Source organism: Lepus europaeus, chromosome 18 (genome assembly GCF_033115175.1).
Source record: "Lepus europaeus isolate LE1 chromosome 18, mLepTim1.pri, whole genome shotgun sequence".
Lineage (NCBI taxonomy): Eukaryota > Metazoa > Chordata > Mammalia > Lagomorpha > Leporidae > Lepus > Lepus europaeus.
In genome coordinates, this window is record NC_084844.1 from 11,446,010 (window position 1) to 11,464,248 (window position 18,239).

At 46.1% G+C, this 18,239-nt stretch overlaps 1 protein-coding gene across 1 annotated transcript in view; it reads right to left on the bottom strand.

The window, feature by feature from the left end:
- Nucleotides 1-4,226: 4,226 nt before the first annotated feature.
- Nucleotides 4,227-18,239, bottom strand: part of GNA13 (G protein subunit alpha 13) — a 50,951-nt gene continuing 36,938 nt past the window's right edge. The window contains exon 4 of the mRNA XM_062215689.1: nt 4,227-9,346. Within this exon, the coding sequence (XP_062071673.1) occupies nt 8,774-9,346 (573 nt within the window). The 3' untranslated portion in view covers nt 4,227-8,773. The remainder of the gene's footprint in view (nt 9,347-18,239) is intronic.

Consider the following 18,239-nt stretch of genomic DNA (forward strand, 5'->3'; position numbering starts at 1 on the left):
GAGAACGCTCATGGAAATGCGTATGATGAAAAAACATGGATTTCAAAACTTTTTGTGCCCAGACATCTTTTTTTTTTTTTTTTTTAAGATTTATTTATTTATTTGAAAGTCAGAATTACAGAGAGAGAGAGAGAGGGAGAGGCAGAGTGAGAAAGAAGTCTTCCATCTGCTGGTTCACTCCCCAGTTGTCTGCAATGGCCGGAGCTGCACCAATCTGAAGCCAGGAGCCAGGAGCTTCTTCTAGGTCTCCCACATGGGTGCAGGGGCCCAAGGACTTGGGCCATCTTCTGCTTTCTCAGGCCATAGCAGAAAGCTGGATCGGAAGTGGAGCAGCCGGGACTTGAATTGGAGCCCATATGGGAAGCCGGCACTGCAGGCGGTGGCTTTACCCACTACACCACAGAGCCGGCCCCCCAGGCACCTTTTAATTCCATTTCCCATGGACTTTTTGAAGTCTCCTTGTATAGGAAAGGTACTCAAGGGAAGAAAACTGCCCCCAGCTGGGGTGGGGGGCAGTCAGGAAATCTCTCCAGGGTGGGCCTTGAAGACTAAGAGAGCCAGGGACAGCACACAGCATGGTCGGAGTGAAAGACGCAGGTGGGGAGGATGGGTGGGAAAGAGAGCTGTTTGCTGATGCCAGCAAGGGGCCTGCATGTCCCTGGGACACACACTGGCCAGGATAATGCCACCTGGTGTGCCCGTTAGGAGCTGGGCAGCCAGTCTTTGGATTTTCTTAGCATCTTCCCCCAAATTCTAACCTGCTGCAAAGGAACGGAACGTAAGGTGTGCCCGCAGATAATCAGCTTTTATCCGTAACTCCATCAGGAGCGGAGCCATTCCTGTTTTCAGGAGGAAGTTTCGACGCACTCCCTCTGATGGTGAAAGCAGCTGGCGAGTCAAATCCCTCAAAGCTCACAAGAATGAGAATTTTGCACGCCGAGTAATAGGAACAAACAACAACTAATTGTCTCCCAAAGTCAGCAGAGCTTGGCCTGCAGCTCCAGCCTATGTGCTTGCTTTTTCAACACTCGACAGGGGCAGAAAGTTACGCCTGTCTAAGGCTGCGGTGTAACTAACTGCAAAGGGGGTCACGGCTTTTTAAAGGCTTGACTGTGGGGTGGACATCTGTTGTGATGGTGAAGACGCCACGGGGGACGCCTGCATCCTCTACCAGGTTGTCTGGCTGGAGTCCTGGCTCTGCTCCCAATCCAGCTTCCTGCTAATGGGAAGCCCGGGAGACGGCAGATGATGGCCGAAGTACCTTGTCCCTGCCACCCCTGGGGGAGACCCCATATTGAGATCTGGGCTCCTGGCTTTGACCTGGCCCAGTGCCGGCGGTGGCAGGCATTTGGGGAGTCAATCAGCAGAGATGGGAGATTTTTCTGATACTCTGCTTTTCAAATAATAAAAATAATAATGATCACAATAAAAGACTTGATTGCTTCTTTTCCTACCACGCACCTCCACGGGAAAAAGAAACATCAACATCTTCCCTCTGCAAGTACCAGTGTTCATTCTGGACCCAACTTCCCCAGTGTCCTCTGTTCGCACGGTGGACAGTGCAGCTCACCAAGGCTGCCCGCAACAGTTGGTCTCTGGCCAACGCCTGTTTGAGCCTTTTGCTATCTTGAAAGAACTCTGGTGAAATGCAGTTACACGCCCAACATCACACTCCTTATTCCAACCACAATACTGTTTCTGGTGCCATGATTTCTAGGGCAAAACGGCACCATGAGTTTTGTTGCTTTAAAGATTATTTATTTGAAAGACAGAGTTGGGGATGGCGGGGGGGATCTCCCATTTGCTGGTTCACTCCCCAAAAGCCTGCAATGTCAGGGCTGTGCCAGACCAAAGCCAGGGGCCATGAGTTCCTTTCTGGGTCTCATATGTGGGTGCAGGGGCCCAAGGACTTGGGCCATCCTCCGCTGCTTTCCCAGGTGCATTAGCAGGGAGCTGGATCGGCAGAGGAGCAGCCAAGACTCGAACCAGCATCCATATGGGATGCCAGTATCTCAGGCAGCAGGTTAACCTGCTACGCCACAACACCAGCACCAAACCATGGGTTTTAAAGCACCGTCCCCTAGGTCATCAGTTTTTTGAGGGTTTGCCAAGGCAGAGATGGACTGAGAGATCTTCCATTCCCTAGTTCACTCCCCAGATGGCTGCAACAGCCAGAGCTGGGCCAGGCCAAAGCCAGGAGCCAGAAGCTTCTTCCTGGTCTTCCACTTGGTTGCAGGGGCTCAAGGACTTGGGCCATCCTCTGCTGCTTTTCCCAGGCCATTAGCAGAGAGCTGGATCAGAAGTGGAGCAGCCAAGACTCAAACCGGTGCCCATATGGGATGCTGGCGCTGCAGGTGGTGGCCCAAGGCACCATGCCAGAACACCAGCTCCAAAAGTTGATTTTGAAGAAAACTTCTTGCAGGGCCAACGTTGTGGCATAGTGGGTTAAGCTGCCACCTACAATGCCTGCATCCCCTTTGGGTGCCAGTTCAAGTCCCTGCTGCTCCACTTTTGATCCAGCTCACTGCAAATTGCCTGGGAAAGCAGAGGAAGATGGCCCAAGTGCTTGGGCTCCTGCACCCACGTGGAAGAACCAGATCGAGTTCCTGGCTTTGGTCTGAACCAACCCTGTTTTGGCAAATGTAGGGAGTGAACCAGTAGATGAAAGATCTCTCTCTGTCTCTCTCTGTAACTCTATCAAATAAAAATAAAACTTTAAAAAAAAAAAAAAAAGATGATTTCTCTGGGGAATTCAAATGTTTGGGTTTAGTTTAGTTTCAATTTTGAAAGATCCTAAGCCTCTCAACAAGTCTTTGTAAAACATACTGTTAAGTCTTTGGATATAAAGTCCAAATTTTTTACTTCGAGTTTTCTGGGACCAACAGTAAAATTTCATGTGATAAGCAAGGCTATGCGGGCAGGTGTCTGGCCTAGCTGTCGAGATGCCCACGTCCTCCGAGGACCTGGGTTGCAGTTATGCTCTGGTTCCTAACTCTGGCTTCGTGCAGATGGAAACCCTGGGAGCACGCAGGTGATGGCTCCAGTAGATGAGTTCCTGCCACCCGTGGGGGAGACCTGGCTTGAGCCCTTGGCTCCCGGCTTCGGTATGGCCCTACCTCAGTTGTTGTGGGTATTTGAGGAGTGGCCCAGCAGATGGGAGCTCCCTGTCTCCCTGCCTGGTCCCCTGAAGTGGGGTCCTGGGAGAGAATTTATTTGCAGGGGAGCTGGATCCAACAGCCCAAGAATCAGAGTCGCTGCCAGTGTAAGCCGATAGCTGCCCTGCCATTCCAGTGGTGGCGAAAGCCCTTCATTGTCTTGGAAGAAAAGAACAAGCAGAGCGGAGAACAAGCGCCAGGTAAGCAAGGGACAGCATGCCAACAGTCACCTGCAACTTGCACTTTTGTTGTAAAAGGACAGGACGAATGGGGACCAGGGGAGGTGCCCTCGCCGAGCCCTGATGAGAATGAGACTTTGTGTCCGTGGCCCCCTGAGCCCATGGCCCAGCCTGGCCACGAGGAAATCCTGAGACAAATCTCAAGAGGGACATTCTGCAAAAATACCCGACAAGTGGTGCTCAAAGCTGCCGAGCTAATCAAAAACGAGTGTGCCAGACGAGGAAAGTCTGTGTAAGGCAAAGGACGAGGGCGGCGTCACAAATCACAGACGTGTGGCATCCTGGAAGGGTTCTGAAGAAAAAGGACATCAGGCCAAAACTAAGGAAATCTGGATACACTACGGGCTTCAGTTAACAACCGCACCAGGACTGGACACTCATCGTGACAGTCAATCACACTAACCAAGACATTAATTGGGGCAACTATTATGAAGAGGTGCAGCGCTGCAGTGTAGGGGAACTCGGTCCTATCTCACAATTTTTCTGTAACCATAATCTAAAATAGAGTGCACGTGGGCAGGGGAGGTGATTAACACGGTTTGTTTTTAAGACACTGTTGCAGTGACCCAGCACGGCTGTTACCAGAGTCCAGGGACATCTTAATGTGGTTTCCACAACTACGAGAGGAGCAGAGAGATGAGGGGTTCCACTTTCCCCAGCGCCGTGTCAAAACCCATGTCTCCACGCCAGGGCCGGCACCGTTCACGGGCCAGCATGGAAGCTCGGCGAGACCTGCCAGGCAGATCTCTCTGTGCTAGGTCACTACTGGTGGCAACCTCTGCTCTCCCTGGACACTTATCAGAGTTACTGTAAATAACGTGATAGTCCTGCATCATTTGTAAATGTTTATTAAATGTCAGTAATTTTTACAAAGCAATATTAATAGCAAGAGGCAAAATTTTTGCAAAATATGTACAAAAGTAAAAAGCCTTAATGCACTAGCAACTCCTATTAGAAAATCAAATCATTCTTTCCACTTTCAGACCGCCTTTAGAAATAATTTATTGCCAATCCTGAACTACAGCACTGACAAAATAAAATTTACAGTATCAGATAATGTGCTTAGTTCCTGGAAAGTTATAAAAAGATATAAGTAAAAACTCCTAAGCCACAAGTAACTTTTATACAGAGCTAATACAAGTCATGTTTTGTTAGGTACAACATCTACGAGGTTGTCACAAAATATACTTTCTGATAAGGCTTCTTGTGGTAAATGAGCTCTCACCGTAATAACAGCAAAGCCACTGAAGACATTTTGCGATTCTGCTTTCAAGTAAGAGGTAAAGAAAGGGCAAATGGCGTAGTTGGTTGCATTGTTACAAAGACTTTGCAAGAACTGACCCTTATCCCATCCCCTTTTTGCCTGGTACCAGCAAACAGGCATGACTGAGGACAAATTCATCACTTACCATGGCAAGAAATAGTATTAAAAAAAAGAGTATAAATAAGCTTTCTACACAAGCCAAAGTCACATACCTAGTAGTACATCACTGCCAGTGGTAGTCACTGACTGCAGATTGATGCATAGAAGGTCTCTGCATGTTTGATTCATCTGTATATTGTCATCACAATCAGCAGATTTGTACACGTCACAAACACCTCTTACCAACCCAGAAAATATTGCCGTATCATTAATGCTCTAAAAAACAATCAATGCTCCACATAAGCTCTGGCATATATTTGAAACCTGATGGTCAGATCTGAACATATTCATTTAAAGGTTAAGCATACATTCAGGTACAGGCAGAAGAATGTGTGTGGCACAAACACTGCATTGCAAATGATGCTACTGCTGCTGCCCGAAGGCTCCCGTCTGATGGTATTTGAAAAAGCCTAAACAGTCCAACTAGTATGAAACATTCGGGTCAGACGCACACTTCAATTATAGTATACATTTACCAAGCCCTAACCTCGTACCGTAATGAATATGGCCTCTGATCTGCTTTATCCGGAACACGGAGACACGTCCACACCTGCTCATCTCTCCCGCCTCGCATTTACTTGACTGAGAAGCTAACCTGTATCCAGCATTGAAAACAACACAGTACTTGAGTAAAGTAGCACAAGCACAGACCCCCTGTGATGGCAGGAACTTAACCTTGGAATGACGGAAACAGAGACCAAGGAACTAAGTCGTATGGCCCAGGGAAAAACTCCTCAAATAAAAGGAAGGAAAAGCTAACAGTGACTTGGTCTGGATTTATTAGGGAGTTTGTTACAGATGTTTGGGTTTAACAAGCATGATTTCATGGATTCAAACAAGAAATTAAGAGTTAACACTGATATTCAGCCTTCTCACTGCATAACAGAAATAACATAGCTACAAATTGCAATGGAGCGAATCCTATTTCAAATGGCTTGGTTTGGGGTTTTGTCTAAATATATCATTATATAATGAGAGCACCAATTGGAGGGTTTCTCAAATACTGATTTAAGTTTCAGGACATAACAGCGTAAGTTGGTAACTTTATTCTTCAAATAAATAAGGCATAACCGATATGTGTATTAATGCTGAAAATACATTTTACCAAAAGCATAAATACAAGTATTTGGGTATACATTAAAAGTTAAGATTTAGCCATCTCCTTTTACAAAAAAAGCTACAGGGCAGAGGATTTTTGCTGAAGTTCAAGGTACTAAGGTGATGCTATTTCCTTCTTTAAACAAGGCACTGCCAATGACTGAGCAAGGACTTCCCTAAAGAGCCCCAACATGAGACCAGAGGACCTTCTCTATGTCACGCCAATGTTCTTGTAAGGAAAGCAGAACAAAAACATCTGACAAAACCCACTCCCCATTAAACTAAGGTCTACGGTTGTGCTGCTGCTGGATTCGTACGCAACTGTGGTATCATCCGCTTCTTCTGGGGCCACAAACACGGGGGTGCTGTCCCTCCAGAACTGAGAAGGCACGCAGGTTCACAGACAACCAGAACACGGAGTTAGGCACATTGTATTCCAATCCAAAACCACAAGGATTCAGAAAATCACACATCAAAGAAGTCTACATCTAAATTCCTTTTTTTTTTTTTTTTTAAAAGAGATTGGGGGCAAACTGGCATAGTGAGAATTATAAGCACCTTTTTCATTCTGTTCAGTACATTCTCTCCTCCTTCACAGAGCAGTACTTCAAAAGCATCTGGTTATCATGATATGGGTAAGGCTCCTTCCAACAGGAAAACACAGCACAGAAAATGGACCAAGAGTGTCCAGACCGAACGCACAGTCCTGCTGAATGCTCCCACAAGCCTGCTTCCATTAAGTACATGTGACTCACTGCCTCAAAATATAGTCTGAAGTTTAAAACAATGGTAATTCTGCACACACATCAGGGAAGAACATTTGCAAAAGCCCCTAAATAATGCCTAATTTTTGGTGCTTTAACACTTCTTGGTGGTAGTCAAGATGGTGATTTCTGCTTTGTCAGGCAGTATTTATGACTCCCAACACACACATAATATAAATAAGACTATGGGTCCTCTTCCTACAAGGAACTGACTTTAACCTTCATGGGAGTTAAATGTTTTGGCCATTCAAGAAACTATCTGCTCGATTTACAAATGGATTGGCCACCGAACAGTCCAAATGTGACCGTGTACAAATTCAGAAATTCGTTACTATTGAAATCAAGCTAATCTTATGAACTCAAACAATGTATTCTTTTTGGCAAGAAGCACTAGATGTAGAACTATTCAAACATGCATGATATATACTATGAACAGCTGCATTATACTGTCGGGCTACAAGTCTGCAGCTTCTGTATTACCAAGGCATGAAAACACTGCAAAACATGTGGACAGAATGATCATCGAGGAGCTTCCCACACCAGAGAAGTCAGCTATGCCAAGAACGGTCCCTGGTTGGCTCACGGAAGAGCTCTCCTCATCCCTGACAGCAAGACAGAACAAGAGCCGTGACTCGGGAAAGCTGTGTGGTCTCTAATGCTGAACAATACCTGAGAACAGTCAGCTGTGCGCTACAGCGACAGTATCACAGTCATGATCACCATTCCCGTGAAAAACTGGCAGACTTGGGCATTTGTTTCTCTATTCCAAAGCTAACTTCACACACAGCCCACTCGGCAGTGTTTTCCGCACTGCAAACCGGCCACCCTGGGGGGCTCAATGTCAAGGTGTCTGTGATCACAAAGCCCTTCGCAGTGGAGCTAGGGGTTAAAGGTGGCCACCTTCAGGTGTGAACTGAAAACATCACTACCTACCCTCAGACGTAGCCTTAACATTGGGAATGTACCTCAATAAAGCTGGCATCTCATAAACAATAATCACAAACATGTACACACTGTCTTTTACAGACACACCAAGCATGGACCAGAGTCTCAAATGCCTTCTTGAATAGGTTGACAGGAAAATATTGCTCTTGGCAAGCTCCAGATAAGCCAAAAGAAAAAAGAATCCCATGAATGCTGGCTTGGAGCTGCTGGGGACGAACGGGAGGAAGAAGATGGACGATGGTGAGGACACAGCAGTGACTTCCCACGGTGGGGCCCAACGTTAACTGGGAAGGGTTTAAAGGCGACACACACGACATTCTGGAACAGGTATGTGTATTGAGCAGGTTCTGTCACCAAGCTGTCTGCGTTTTTCAGTTGCTGTGATGGCCACAGTGTTTCGTAGCTGGCACATCAAACCACACGCTAACAGAAGGGCAGAGGCAAGCTGCACTGCACTCATTACTTTGACTGAAACCTTCCATGTGGTATTTGCTTACCTTTCATTCCCTGGCAGCATCCTCCTTAGCATCAGACCAGAGATCCTCACGTAAACGTGCACACACTAACAGCACTGCCTTCAGAAACTCGTTTACATACGCAATCTGAACAACAAGACGGCCAAACCCATGCAAAGCTACAGACTGCCATTCCTCACTTAGGGCAGTGTTCCAACAGAACCTTTCAAAACAGGAGGGCATCACGGAGCCAGGCACCCACTGTCACTGCCACGTGTAAGGCAGGCTGGAGAGCTCGCTTGCTCTAGAACCAAATATCCTAACCTCACACCTACAAGTATTTAAGGATACCGTCTATCCTTGGCACTACAGGAGAATTCATTTGAAAAGTGGAAGAAGAACAAAGCCTGAAATGTAACGAGTCTGAGGTTGGCCAGGAGGCCACCACTGAGCGCCCACAGAGGTCACTGTGAAACTGATCACAGCCTGCATGTCAGCAGATACTGGCGATGTGTTATCAGCAGCTTAGAGCCACACACCAAAGGCCACAGAAGGACTAAGATTTCCAAAGAAGTTAAACACAGAATCAAGATCTTTTTCTAATTCCTGATGTAAACTGCTATTTTAAAAAAACAAAACAAACAGAAAACAATCAAAAACACAAAGAGATATTAAAGAGCGAGTCTTCTGTACATCACTGTAGCATGAGCTGCTTGAGGTTGTCGTGAAGAATAGTATCCTTGACGTCCCGGAACACCAGGCGGATGTTTTCCGTGTTGATAGCAGTGGTGAAGTGGTGGTACAAGGGCTTCTGCTGCTGGTCCCGGCGTTTGTTCCGGAAACATTCCACCAGGAATTTTTGGACGTCTCTTAAGCAGTGGGGATCCCCTTCGAATTCTAGGAAATAGTCTTTGATACTCACAATTTGCACTTTCTCCTCAAGCAAGTCTGTCTTGTTCAAGAAGAGGATTATGGAGACATTGCTGAAAACCCGGTTATTGACAATTGTTTCAAAAATGTTCAGAGATTCTGTAAGGCGATTGGTCAGTCGATCTTCCATAAGCACCTGGTCAAACTCACTGGAGGAAACAAGAAAAAGTATCGATGTCACACTGTCGAAGCATTCAAACCAACGTTTCCTTTCTGATCTCTGACCGCCGACATCAACCATTTTGAAAGGAACATTTTTAATTTCAAAGTCGTACTCGTGAATGCCTTTGGTGGGTCTTCGAGCAAGCAGAATATCTTGTTGCGATGGAATGTAGTCCTGCAAAAGCAAACAATTATTTCACATTTAGTAATTCATAAGTAAATTCAGAGAATTCCGAATGGACTACTGAGATTTCTGAAGACATTTTATGATACATTAAAGCACCAACACTTTCATTCTCATTACAAAATGGCAATGTACATTAAAACTTTAATCTACAAAAGATGGCTTCCAAATTTACTACAAACAATCACCTTATTTTTTCTTACCCCTGCACTTCTACTCATATGTAGGTCCAAGTTTATCTCCCAGGTGTCCTCCCCGCCCCCAGCGCTGTAGACCTGTCTTCCATCCTACTCTTCAGTCACCCACTGCTAGCTCCAGCCAGAGTGTTCTTACCACACACCCCCAGCCCCCTTCTCCACACTGCTCCCTGCTGCTACTCAAGGCAAAAGGTCTGAATCCACTGCCGCTCCATGAGGATCTCTTCCCATTCTGGGTTCCACCGGCCTCTTCTGAACCCACCCTAAATGCTCCTTTCCTGGGCAAGCTCCGACGCCCTCCCCCACGACTTAGAACTTCTGTACTGGGCCCCACCATGCTACCCCCTGCTGCTGTATTTCCTGTGTGGAAAACACTCCTCTATCGGAACTAATTAACCACATTTATCCAGGGGGCGGGCCCTGGCAAGTTTTGTTTCCAGTGTGCACTCCAAGCAGCTATGTTCCTGCTTTCACATTTACTGACCTGAGAACTCATAACTTAGTTACTTATTCTAAGTGTCAACAACTCTGCCTATAAAACCGAGGTGATCATGCCTGACCTATCTGCCCTGGGAGAGGGTTGTTGCCAAGATCAAGGGTGCTCGTCTCTGAAACCTTATCCGTGAACTCTGAGACCACTGGAGTCACAAGCCACACCCTGATGGCACATTTCCTCACACAATCCAACTGGTTCTTCTCAGCTCAGTCTTTTTTTTTCCCAGAAGTTTGACATAGACCTTTGGCAATATATGAAAAGAGACTAATGTTCATCATGATAAAAAAGCATTTTAAAAACAAATCAGGGCAGGGTTGGCCTTGTGGCATAGCGGGCAAAGCCATGGTCTGCAGCGCCAGCATCCCATATGGGTGCTGGTTGGGGTCCCAGGTGCTCCATTTCTGATACAGCTTCCTGCTAATGGTCTGGGAAAGGTCGTGGAAGATGGTCCAACTGATTGGGAGCCTGCACCAACGTGGGAGACGTGGATAGAGTTCCTGGTTCCTGACTTTGGCCTGGCCCAGCACCGGCCATTGTAGCCATCTTGGGAGTGAACTAGTGGGGACGTAAGGTCTCTTTCTCCACCCCACCCCCCACCAATTCTTTCAAAATAAATAAAATCTTTTTTAAAACATAAATTAAGGCAGGATTTAAAACAATTGTGGGGCAGGAATTTGGCAGAGCAGTTACGACACTGCTCAGGATGCCTACATCCCATGCCCCAGTGCCTGGTTTGAATCCTGGCCATGCTTCCAATTCCAGCTTCTTGCCAATGCATACCTGGGAAGCAGCAGATGAAGGCTCAACTCTTGGATTCCTGTTGCCCACATAAAAGGCTTAGACTGAGTTCTGGGCACCTGGCTTTAGGCCTTGCCCAGCCTTGGCTGTTGTGGGCATTGGGAGAGTGAACTAGCAATGGAAAATCTCTATCTCTGTCTCTCTGCTTTTCAAAGCAATTGTGATTGCTATTCATAATGATGCATTTTTTTGCCTTTCCAATCAGTATAATATGACTTTGAAATTCCATTACAACCTGAATATCCATCTTCTCAAAGTGGTATAATAGTATGAAGAATGAAAGAAAATGTAGGCAGTTCTTAGCTACTGGCAATCTATAGCCACTTATTAAATAATGCTAGGACTCTTTAAAAAAAGGAAAAAACCAGAGGCTGGTGCTGTGGTGCAGTAGATCAAGCTACTGTCTGCAGCACTGGCATCCCATATGGGTGCCAGTTCTAGGCCCAGTTGGTCCACTTCCAGTCCAGATCCCTCCTAATACACCTGGGAAAGCAGTAGAGGATGGCCCAAGTCCTTGGCCCCTGCACCCACATGGGAGGTCAGAAGCAGCTCCTAGCTCCTGGCTTTGACCTGGCCTGGCCCTGGCCATTGGTGCATGAACCAGCCAATGAAGATCTCTGTCTTTCCCTCTTTTTCTATAATGACTTTCAAAATAGACAACTATTTTTTTAAAAATAGAAAAGCAAGAAAATTAGTTTTTCCATGTTTGCACACACATAGCTACTTAAAAGAAAAAAAAAAAAAAAAGATTTATTTGAGGCCAGCACTGTGGCATAGTAGGCTGGGCATCTGCCTGCGGTGCTGGCATCCCATGTAGGTGCTGGTTCGAGTCCTGGCTGTTCCACTTCTGATCCAGCTCCCTGGTGATGGCCTGGGAAAGCAGGGGCCAAATGCTTGGGCCCCTGCACCCACAGAGACCCAGAAGAAGCTCTAGGCTTCAGATCTGCCCAGCTCCGGCCACTGTAGTCATTTGGTGAGTGAACCAGTGTATAGAAGACCTCTCTCTGTTTCTCCCTCTCTCTGTAACTCTGCCTCTCAAGTAAATAAATAAATCTTAAAAATAAATTTTGAAAGAGTTACAGAGAGAGGGAGACATAGAAAAGAGAGAGATCTTCCATCCACTGCCTCACTCCCCAAATGGCTGCAACAGCCAGTGCCGCCAAAGCCATCTGGGTCTCTCACATGGGTGGTGGTGGCCCAAACACTTGGGTCATTTTCTGCTGCTTTTCCCAGGCCATTAGCAGGGAGCTAGATCAGAAGTGGGACAGCCAGGACACAAACTGGCACCCACAGGGGATGTTGGTGCTGCAGGCGGCAGCTTTACCCACTACGCCACAATGCTGGTCCCATACATATCTACTTTACTGATAATTAGCAGGTGTTCAGTCTTTAGTCTGCTCCCATATTTTTGCTTAACACTTTACATGAATTACTCCATATGCTGAGTGTCACATTTCATTTTAGAAGACTATAAAAGACATCAAGAGCATTAATGTGCTACAAGTCACATTTATATCAATCTACTAGTGGTCATTTAGATTATTTCCCATGTTTTGCTGGAATTAACAGAAATACTGCCATTAAAATCCTCATGCACACATTCTTTTCTTTTGGCCTATTTCCCGAGACTAAGATAACCAGGAATAAGCAAAGCTTACATTGTCATGACCCTGGACACTTAATGAATGCCCAGTTGCTTTCTAGAAGGCAGTACCCATTTATAGTGCACGTCTATGCCAGTTACTTCAGAAATGTACAAACCCTACCCTTCAAAAAAAAGTTCTAATTTCCTAAAAGTAAAAACTTTGCTATTACTGTCTTTATAAGAGCTAAAAATCTAGTTAGGAAGCTAACATCTAACACACATGAGGCACAGAACACAAGACACTGTAATCAAGTTCTAAATGTGTGGCAGAGTAAGAGTGGGTGTTGACCTAGCAGGTAAGATGACTGCATCCCACATCAGGCACTTGGGTTCAATACTCGCCTTCAGCTCCCAATTCCAGTTTCCTGCTAACACAGATCCTACGAAGCAGTGGTGATGGTTCAAGTAATTGGGTTCCTGCCACCTGGGTGGGAGATTTAGATTGAGTTCCCAGATCTTAACTTTGTCCTCAGCCCAGCCCCAGACACTGTGAGCATGGGGGGAGTGAAGCACCAGATGGGAGCCCTCTCTGTCTAGTAAATAATACAAACTGAAAAGCAAAAAATCTGGTGAAGTATGCTGACCGAGAGTGTGACTTACAGCCGGCTAACTGGCTTGCTACATATTAACTGTGTGACGTTGGGCAAGTCACCTCCGTTTCACCTCACTTGTAAAACAGAGACACTTCTAAGGTTGCTGTGAGGACAAAGCAAGTAGGATGGGTGAGGTGATGAGAGTCTTGCATCAGCTGTCACTATGTTGTCTACCACCAGTGCCTTGGCCACTGTGGTCACTGCTCAAGGAGGCGGGAACGGCCAGGCACGATTCCATTCCTGTTTAAATGCTAGTCAGTCACGTGCATTAAACCAAACACAACATACACAGTGACAAACTCCTCTGGATTCCAGCAATGTACGTTCCTTTGCACTCCCCCCCCCCACCCCCAAATCTCAGCCTCTTTAGGTTTGCCTGACACCTTGGATTCTTCACCACCACCTCCCATTTTGTATCACATCCTGTTCCTTCTTTGAATTCGTTCTCACACATTCCCCTTCCTCTTTATTCCCACTGCCCCCACTGTTTTCATCTCAGGCATGGATTTCTCTCTACTTCAGTGTCTTTGTCTCGAGGGTCCCACATGTCTCGGATCTACCTCTAAGTCATTCTGAGGTTCACTGCGTCAGAGCCTAACTCTACCAAGTGACTTCCAGGGCCTCCTTATGTCTTGTTTTCTGCAATCAGCAGACAATTGATGCTGCATTGCTCAGGCTCACTACAGTGCCTAATATCAAGACCTGCACAAAATAGTATTCAAAAGAGCCAAGATAGGGAGTCAACTTAGAGATCCACTGATGGAAGAATGGATAAAGAAAATGTGGTGTGGCCAGCGCTGTGGCATAGTGGGTAAAATCACCGCCTGCAGTGCTGGCATACCATATGGGCACCGGTTTGAGCCCTGGCCGCTCCATTTTCCGATCCAGCTCTCTGCTATGGCATGGGAAAGCAGTAGCAGATAGCCTAAGTGCTTGGGCCCTTGGACCCGCATGGGAGACCCGGAAGAAGTTCCTGGCTTTGCCCAGCCTGGCTGCTATGGCCATTTGGGGAGTGAACCAGTAGACAGAAGACCTTTCTCTCTGTCTCTCCTTCTGTCTGTAACTCTACTTCTCAAATAAATAAATAAAATCTTACAAAAAAATTTTAAGAAAGACAAATATCACATGCTTTCTCTAGTATGTAGAAATTAAAATAGTTTTTCTGAACATGGAATAGTGGGAAGATACAGGGAGAGGTTGGGAAACAGGTACCACAACGCAGACAGAATCTAACAAGTTCTGGTGTTCTACAGCACAGTGAATGACTACAGTTCATAACAGCATCTTACACACTGTATAAAGAACAGGAAGAAGGAAGCTGGTAGGCTTCAAAAAAAGAAAGCTAAATGGGAAATCTAGCTGTCTTCTGATCAGTTACACTGTCTTTATGTATGAAGATAATATAATCTAATCCATAAAAAATGTATGATTATTCCATGGTAATAGAAAAAAAATCTTAAGACCTACACAAAAATTTTCATTCCTCAATATCATTACATGTCCTTTCATTTGTTCAACAGTACACTGCATAAAAATCTAAGTTACTGCCTTCTAGAAATGTTTCTACGAGTCTGCGCCAAGAACGTCACATATCCTTTATCGGACGATGTGTCTCCTAAAAGTAAACATGTCCAGCTGTCTCTCATCTCAGCGACCACACCTCCACTTTACATACCCAAAGTCAACCATCCTTCAGGCAGTTCAGGGTCACTTACTCGTGCAGGCCAGCTCCAACTACCCCAGCCAAGACATCTCTTCAGTCCATGAACTACTATTATCTTCATGATCAGTATCATTTAATTGTCTCCTACTTGTTTATATATTTAGTTATGTCTGAGTAGACTGAGCTCCTTGAATGTTAGGATCAAAGAACAAAACAGCTAACAATGGGCATTTACTACACTGCTACACCCTTAGGATTATTTCATGCAATTATCCTTTAACTCGGTGAGCTCAGGTTTTTTACTATGCTCATGCTATGGATGAAGACTCTAAGTCAGAGATATCTGAGGTCACAAAGAATCAATCCAAGCTGGAGGTGGGATGGGAATCCAGATAGTCTGGCTACAGAGTCCATGGCCTTGACCACCTGCCAGAGGGAAGAGCCCATGTGATCCTGTGATTTGTCCAAAAAAATACAGCACAACCAGGTTTATTCTCCCATCCTTTATAACAACAAGTTGATCAAGACTCTTTTCATTCATTCTAGATACAGCCCCGGAACTGTTCTCAACTTAAGAGGCTACTACTGGGGGCAGGTAAAGCTTCCACCTACAGTGCCAGAATCCCCTATGGGTGCCAGTTTGAGTCCTGGTTGCTCCACTTCTGATCCAGCTCTCTGCTATGGCCTGGGAAAGCAGCAGAAGATGGCCCACGTAAGACCTTGGGCCCTGCACCCGTGTGGGAGACCTGGAAGAAGCACCAGGCTCCTGGTTTCAAATTGGCCCAGCTCCAGCAGTTGTAGCCATTTGGGGAGTGAACCAGAGGATGGAAGACTTTTCTTTCTGTCTCTCTGTCTCTGCCTCTCTGTAACTCTTTCAAAATAACAAATAAATTTAAAAAAGGAAAAAAAAAAAAAAAAAAAAGAGGCTGCTACTACTACTACTACTACTACCACCACCACCATCACCACCACCACCACCACCACCACCACCACCACCACCACTGACTGGAGCCCATCTACAGTCATTCATTAGAAAGCTATTTGTTGAGTGCCTACTTCAGGTCAAGCATTGTCAGGAGGCATAAGGAACTCAACTCTCCACAACCAAGAGATGAGGTCCTTGCCCTCAGGGAAAAAGCTGGGTACAGGACAAGCATAAAGTAGTCACCAACCCTAATATGTGCAATGAAGGGAAAAAGCAAGACCGACCCTGAGACTAAGAGGAGAGGAGCGACTCTGAATGGTATGCTCAGTGGTGTGCTACCTGAGTGGGTTAAAACACGGCCGGCAGTGCCAATATCCTGTGCAGGTGCCAGTTTGGGTCCTCACTGCACCACTTCCAATCCAGTTTCCTGGAAATGCACCTGGGAAAGCAGTAGAAGTTGGCCCAAGTTCTTGGGCCCCACACCCATGTGGGAGACCTGGAAGAAGCTCCTGGCTTTGGCCTGGGCCAGCCCTGGCCATTGCAGCCATTTGAAAAGTGAACCAGCAGATGGATTTATCTCTCTGTAATTCAGGCTTTCAAATCAATCAATCAATACTTTAAAAAAAATTATGATCTGATCAGATGGCAAAGGGATTCTAACATATAGACTTTGTATTTTTTAAAAGATTTATTTATTTATTTAAAAGGCAGAGTTAAGAGAGACAGAGACAGAGAGACAGACAGAAAGATCTTCCATCCCCTGGTTCACTCCCCAAATGGACACAATGGCCAGAGCTGGGCTGGTCCAAAGCCAGGAGCTAAGAACTTCTTCCAGGTCTCCCACCTGGATGCAGGGGACAAACGACTTGGGTCATCCTTTGCTGCTTTCCCAGGCACATTAGCTGGGAGCTGAATTGGAAGTGGAGTGGCTGGGACTTGAACCTGAGCCTGTATGGGATCCTGGTTTTTCAGGTGGTGACTTTATCCTCTATGCGATAATGCTGGCCCCAACACATAGACTTTTGTACCAAGTTTCACTGATATGTACTGAGTAAAAAAAATTGATAAATTATAGAATTCTCAACTTCTGGAGGACACTTCTATCTAAGAAACTTGCAGGATAGCCGGCGCCACAGCTCAGTAGGCTAATCCTCTGCCTTGCGGCGCCGGCACACCGGGTTCTAGTCCCAGTCGGGGCACCGATCCTTTCCTGGTTGCCCCTCTTCCAGGCCAGCTCTCTGCTGTGGCCAGGGAGTGCAGTGGAGGATGGCCCAAGTGCATGGGCCCTGCACCCCATGGGAGACCAGGAGAAGCACCTGGCTCCTGCCATCGGAACAGCGCGGTGCGCCTACTGCAGCGGCCATTGGAGGGTGAACCAACGGCAAAAAGGAAGACCTTTCTCTCTGTCTCCCTCTACTGTCCACTCTGCCTGTCCAAAAAAAAAAAAAAAAGAAACTTGCAGGAGACAAACATGTTGCTTACATGCAGACAAATGCAATATAAAAGAATACAGGGAAAAACCTAAGAACTAACTTGGCAGGGCAAAGGAAGGCACTGTTTCACATATCCTAGATATACTAGTATGTTATCTTCCTGCTTGCAACAGCTTCCTTTTTTTTTTCTTATGATTTATTTTATTTATTTGAAAGACAGAGTTATTGAGAGAGGTAGAGACAGAGAGTGAGGTCTTCCATCCGCTGGTTCACTCCCCAGATGGCCACAACCGCCGGAGCTGCGCTGATCCAAAACCAGGAGCCAGGAGCTTATTCCAGGCCTCCCATGTGACTTGGGCCATCTTCCACTGCTTTCCCAGGCCACAGCAGAGAGCTGGATTGGAAGAGGAGCAGCTGGGACTAGAACCAGTGCCTGTATGGGATGCCGGCGCCTCAGGCAAGGGCATTAACCTGCTGTGCCACAGCGCTGGCCCAACAGCTTCCTTCTATGTTTTCCTTTAGTTATAAAGTTAAAAGCTTTAAAGAGCCCATGAGACCATATTAAAAATTTATAACAAAAATTTGTTTGAAAAGGAGGCAAATGAAGCTACAATGAATTAAGTTAAAAATGATTCAAGGGCAATGGATTTTTTAAAAATGTCCTAAGCAGCAGAAACTTTTCTTCCAATGACTTCCTCTGCAGCTGTCCAATACAGAGAAGAGACAAGTGGCACTGATCTGCCTGCAGCGACCCCTGGGAGGCAAAGCCAGCCCCAAAGCCAGGGGAGAGCTGCTGCCTCCAAAGAGCATGCTACAGGAAACCAAGCTCTTGCCCAGGGTGACTCCTCCTGCAGCAGGCCTGCAGAGTGGAGCCTTCCTACTCACAAATGCACACAATGGAGTCCCAAAATGCAGACAGTCGTTAGCCAAAAAGTCTGGAAGTATACTATTTCTGCTTTATAAACTCGCAAGTCATCGAAGTATAATAGATAATTTGCAATCTAATTTTCAAGCATGAACTTCTTTCTGTGAAAGCCTTTACCTTCCACGAAATAGTGGCTAGGGTATTCTACAGGAAATGGCAGAGGGGCCAGCGTTGTGGCATACCAGGTTAAGCCACCACCTGCAGTGCCA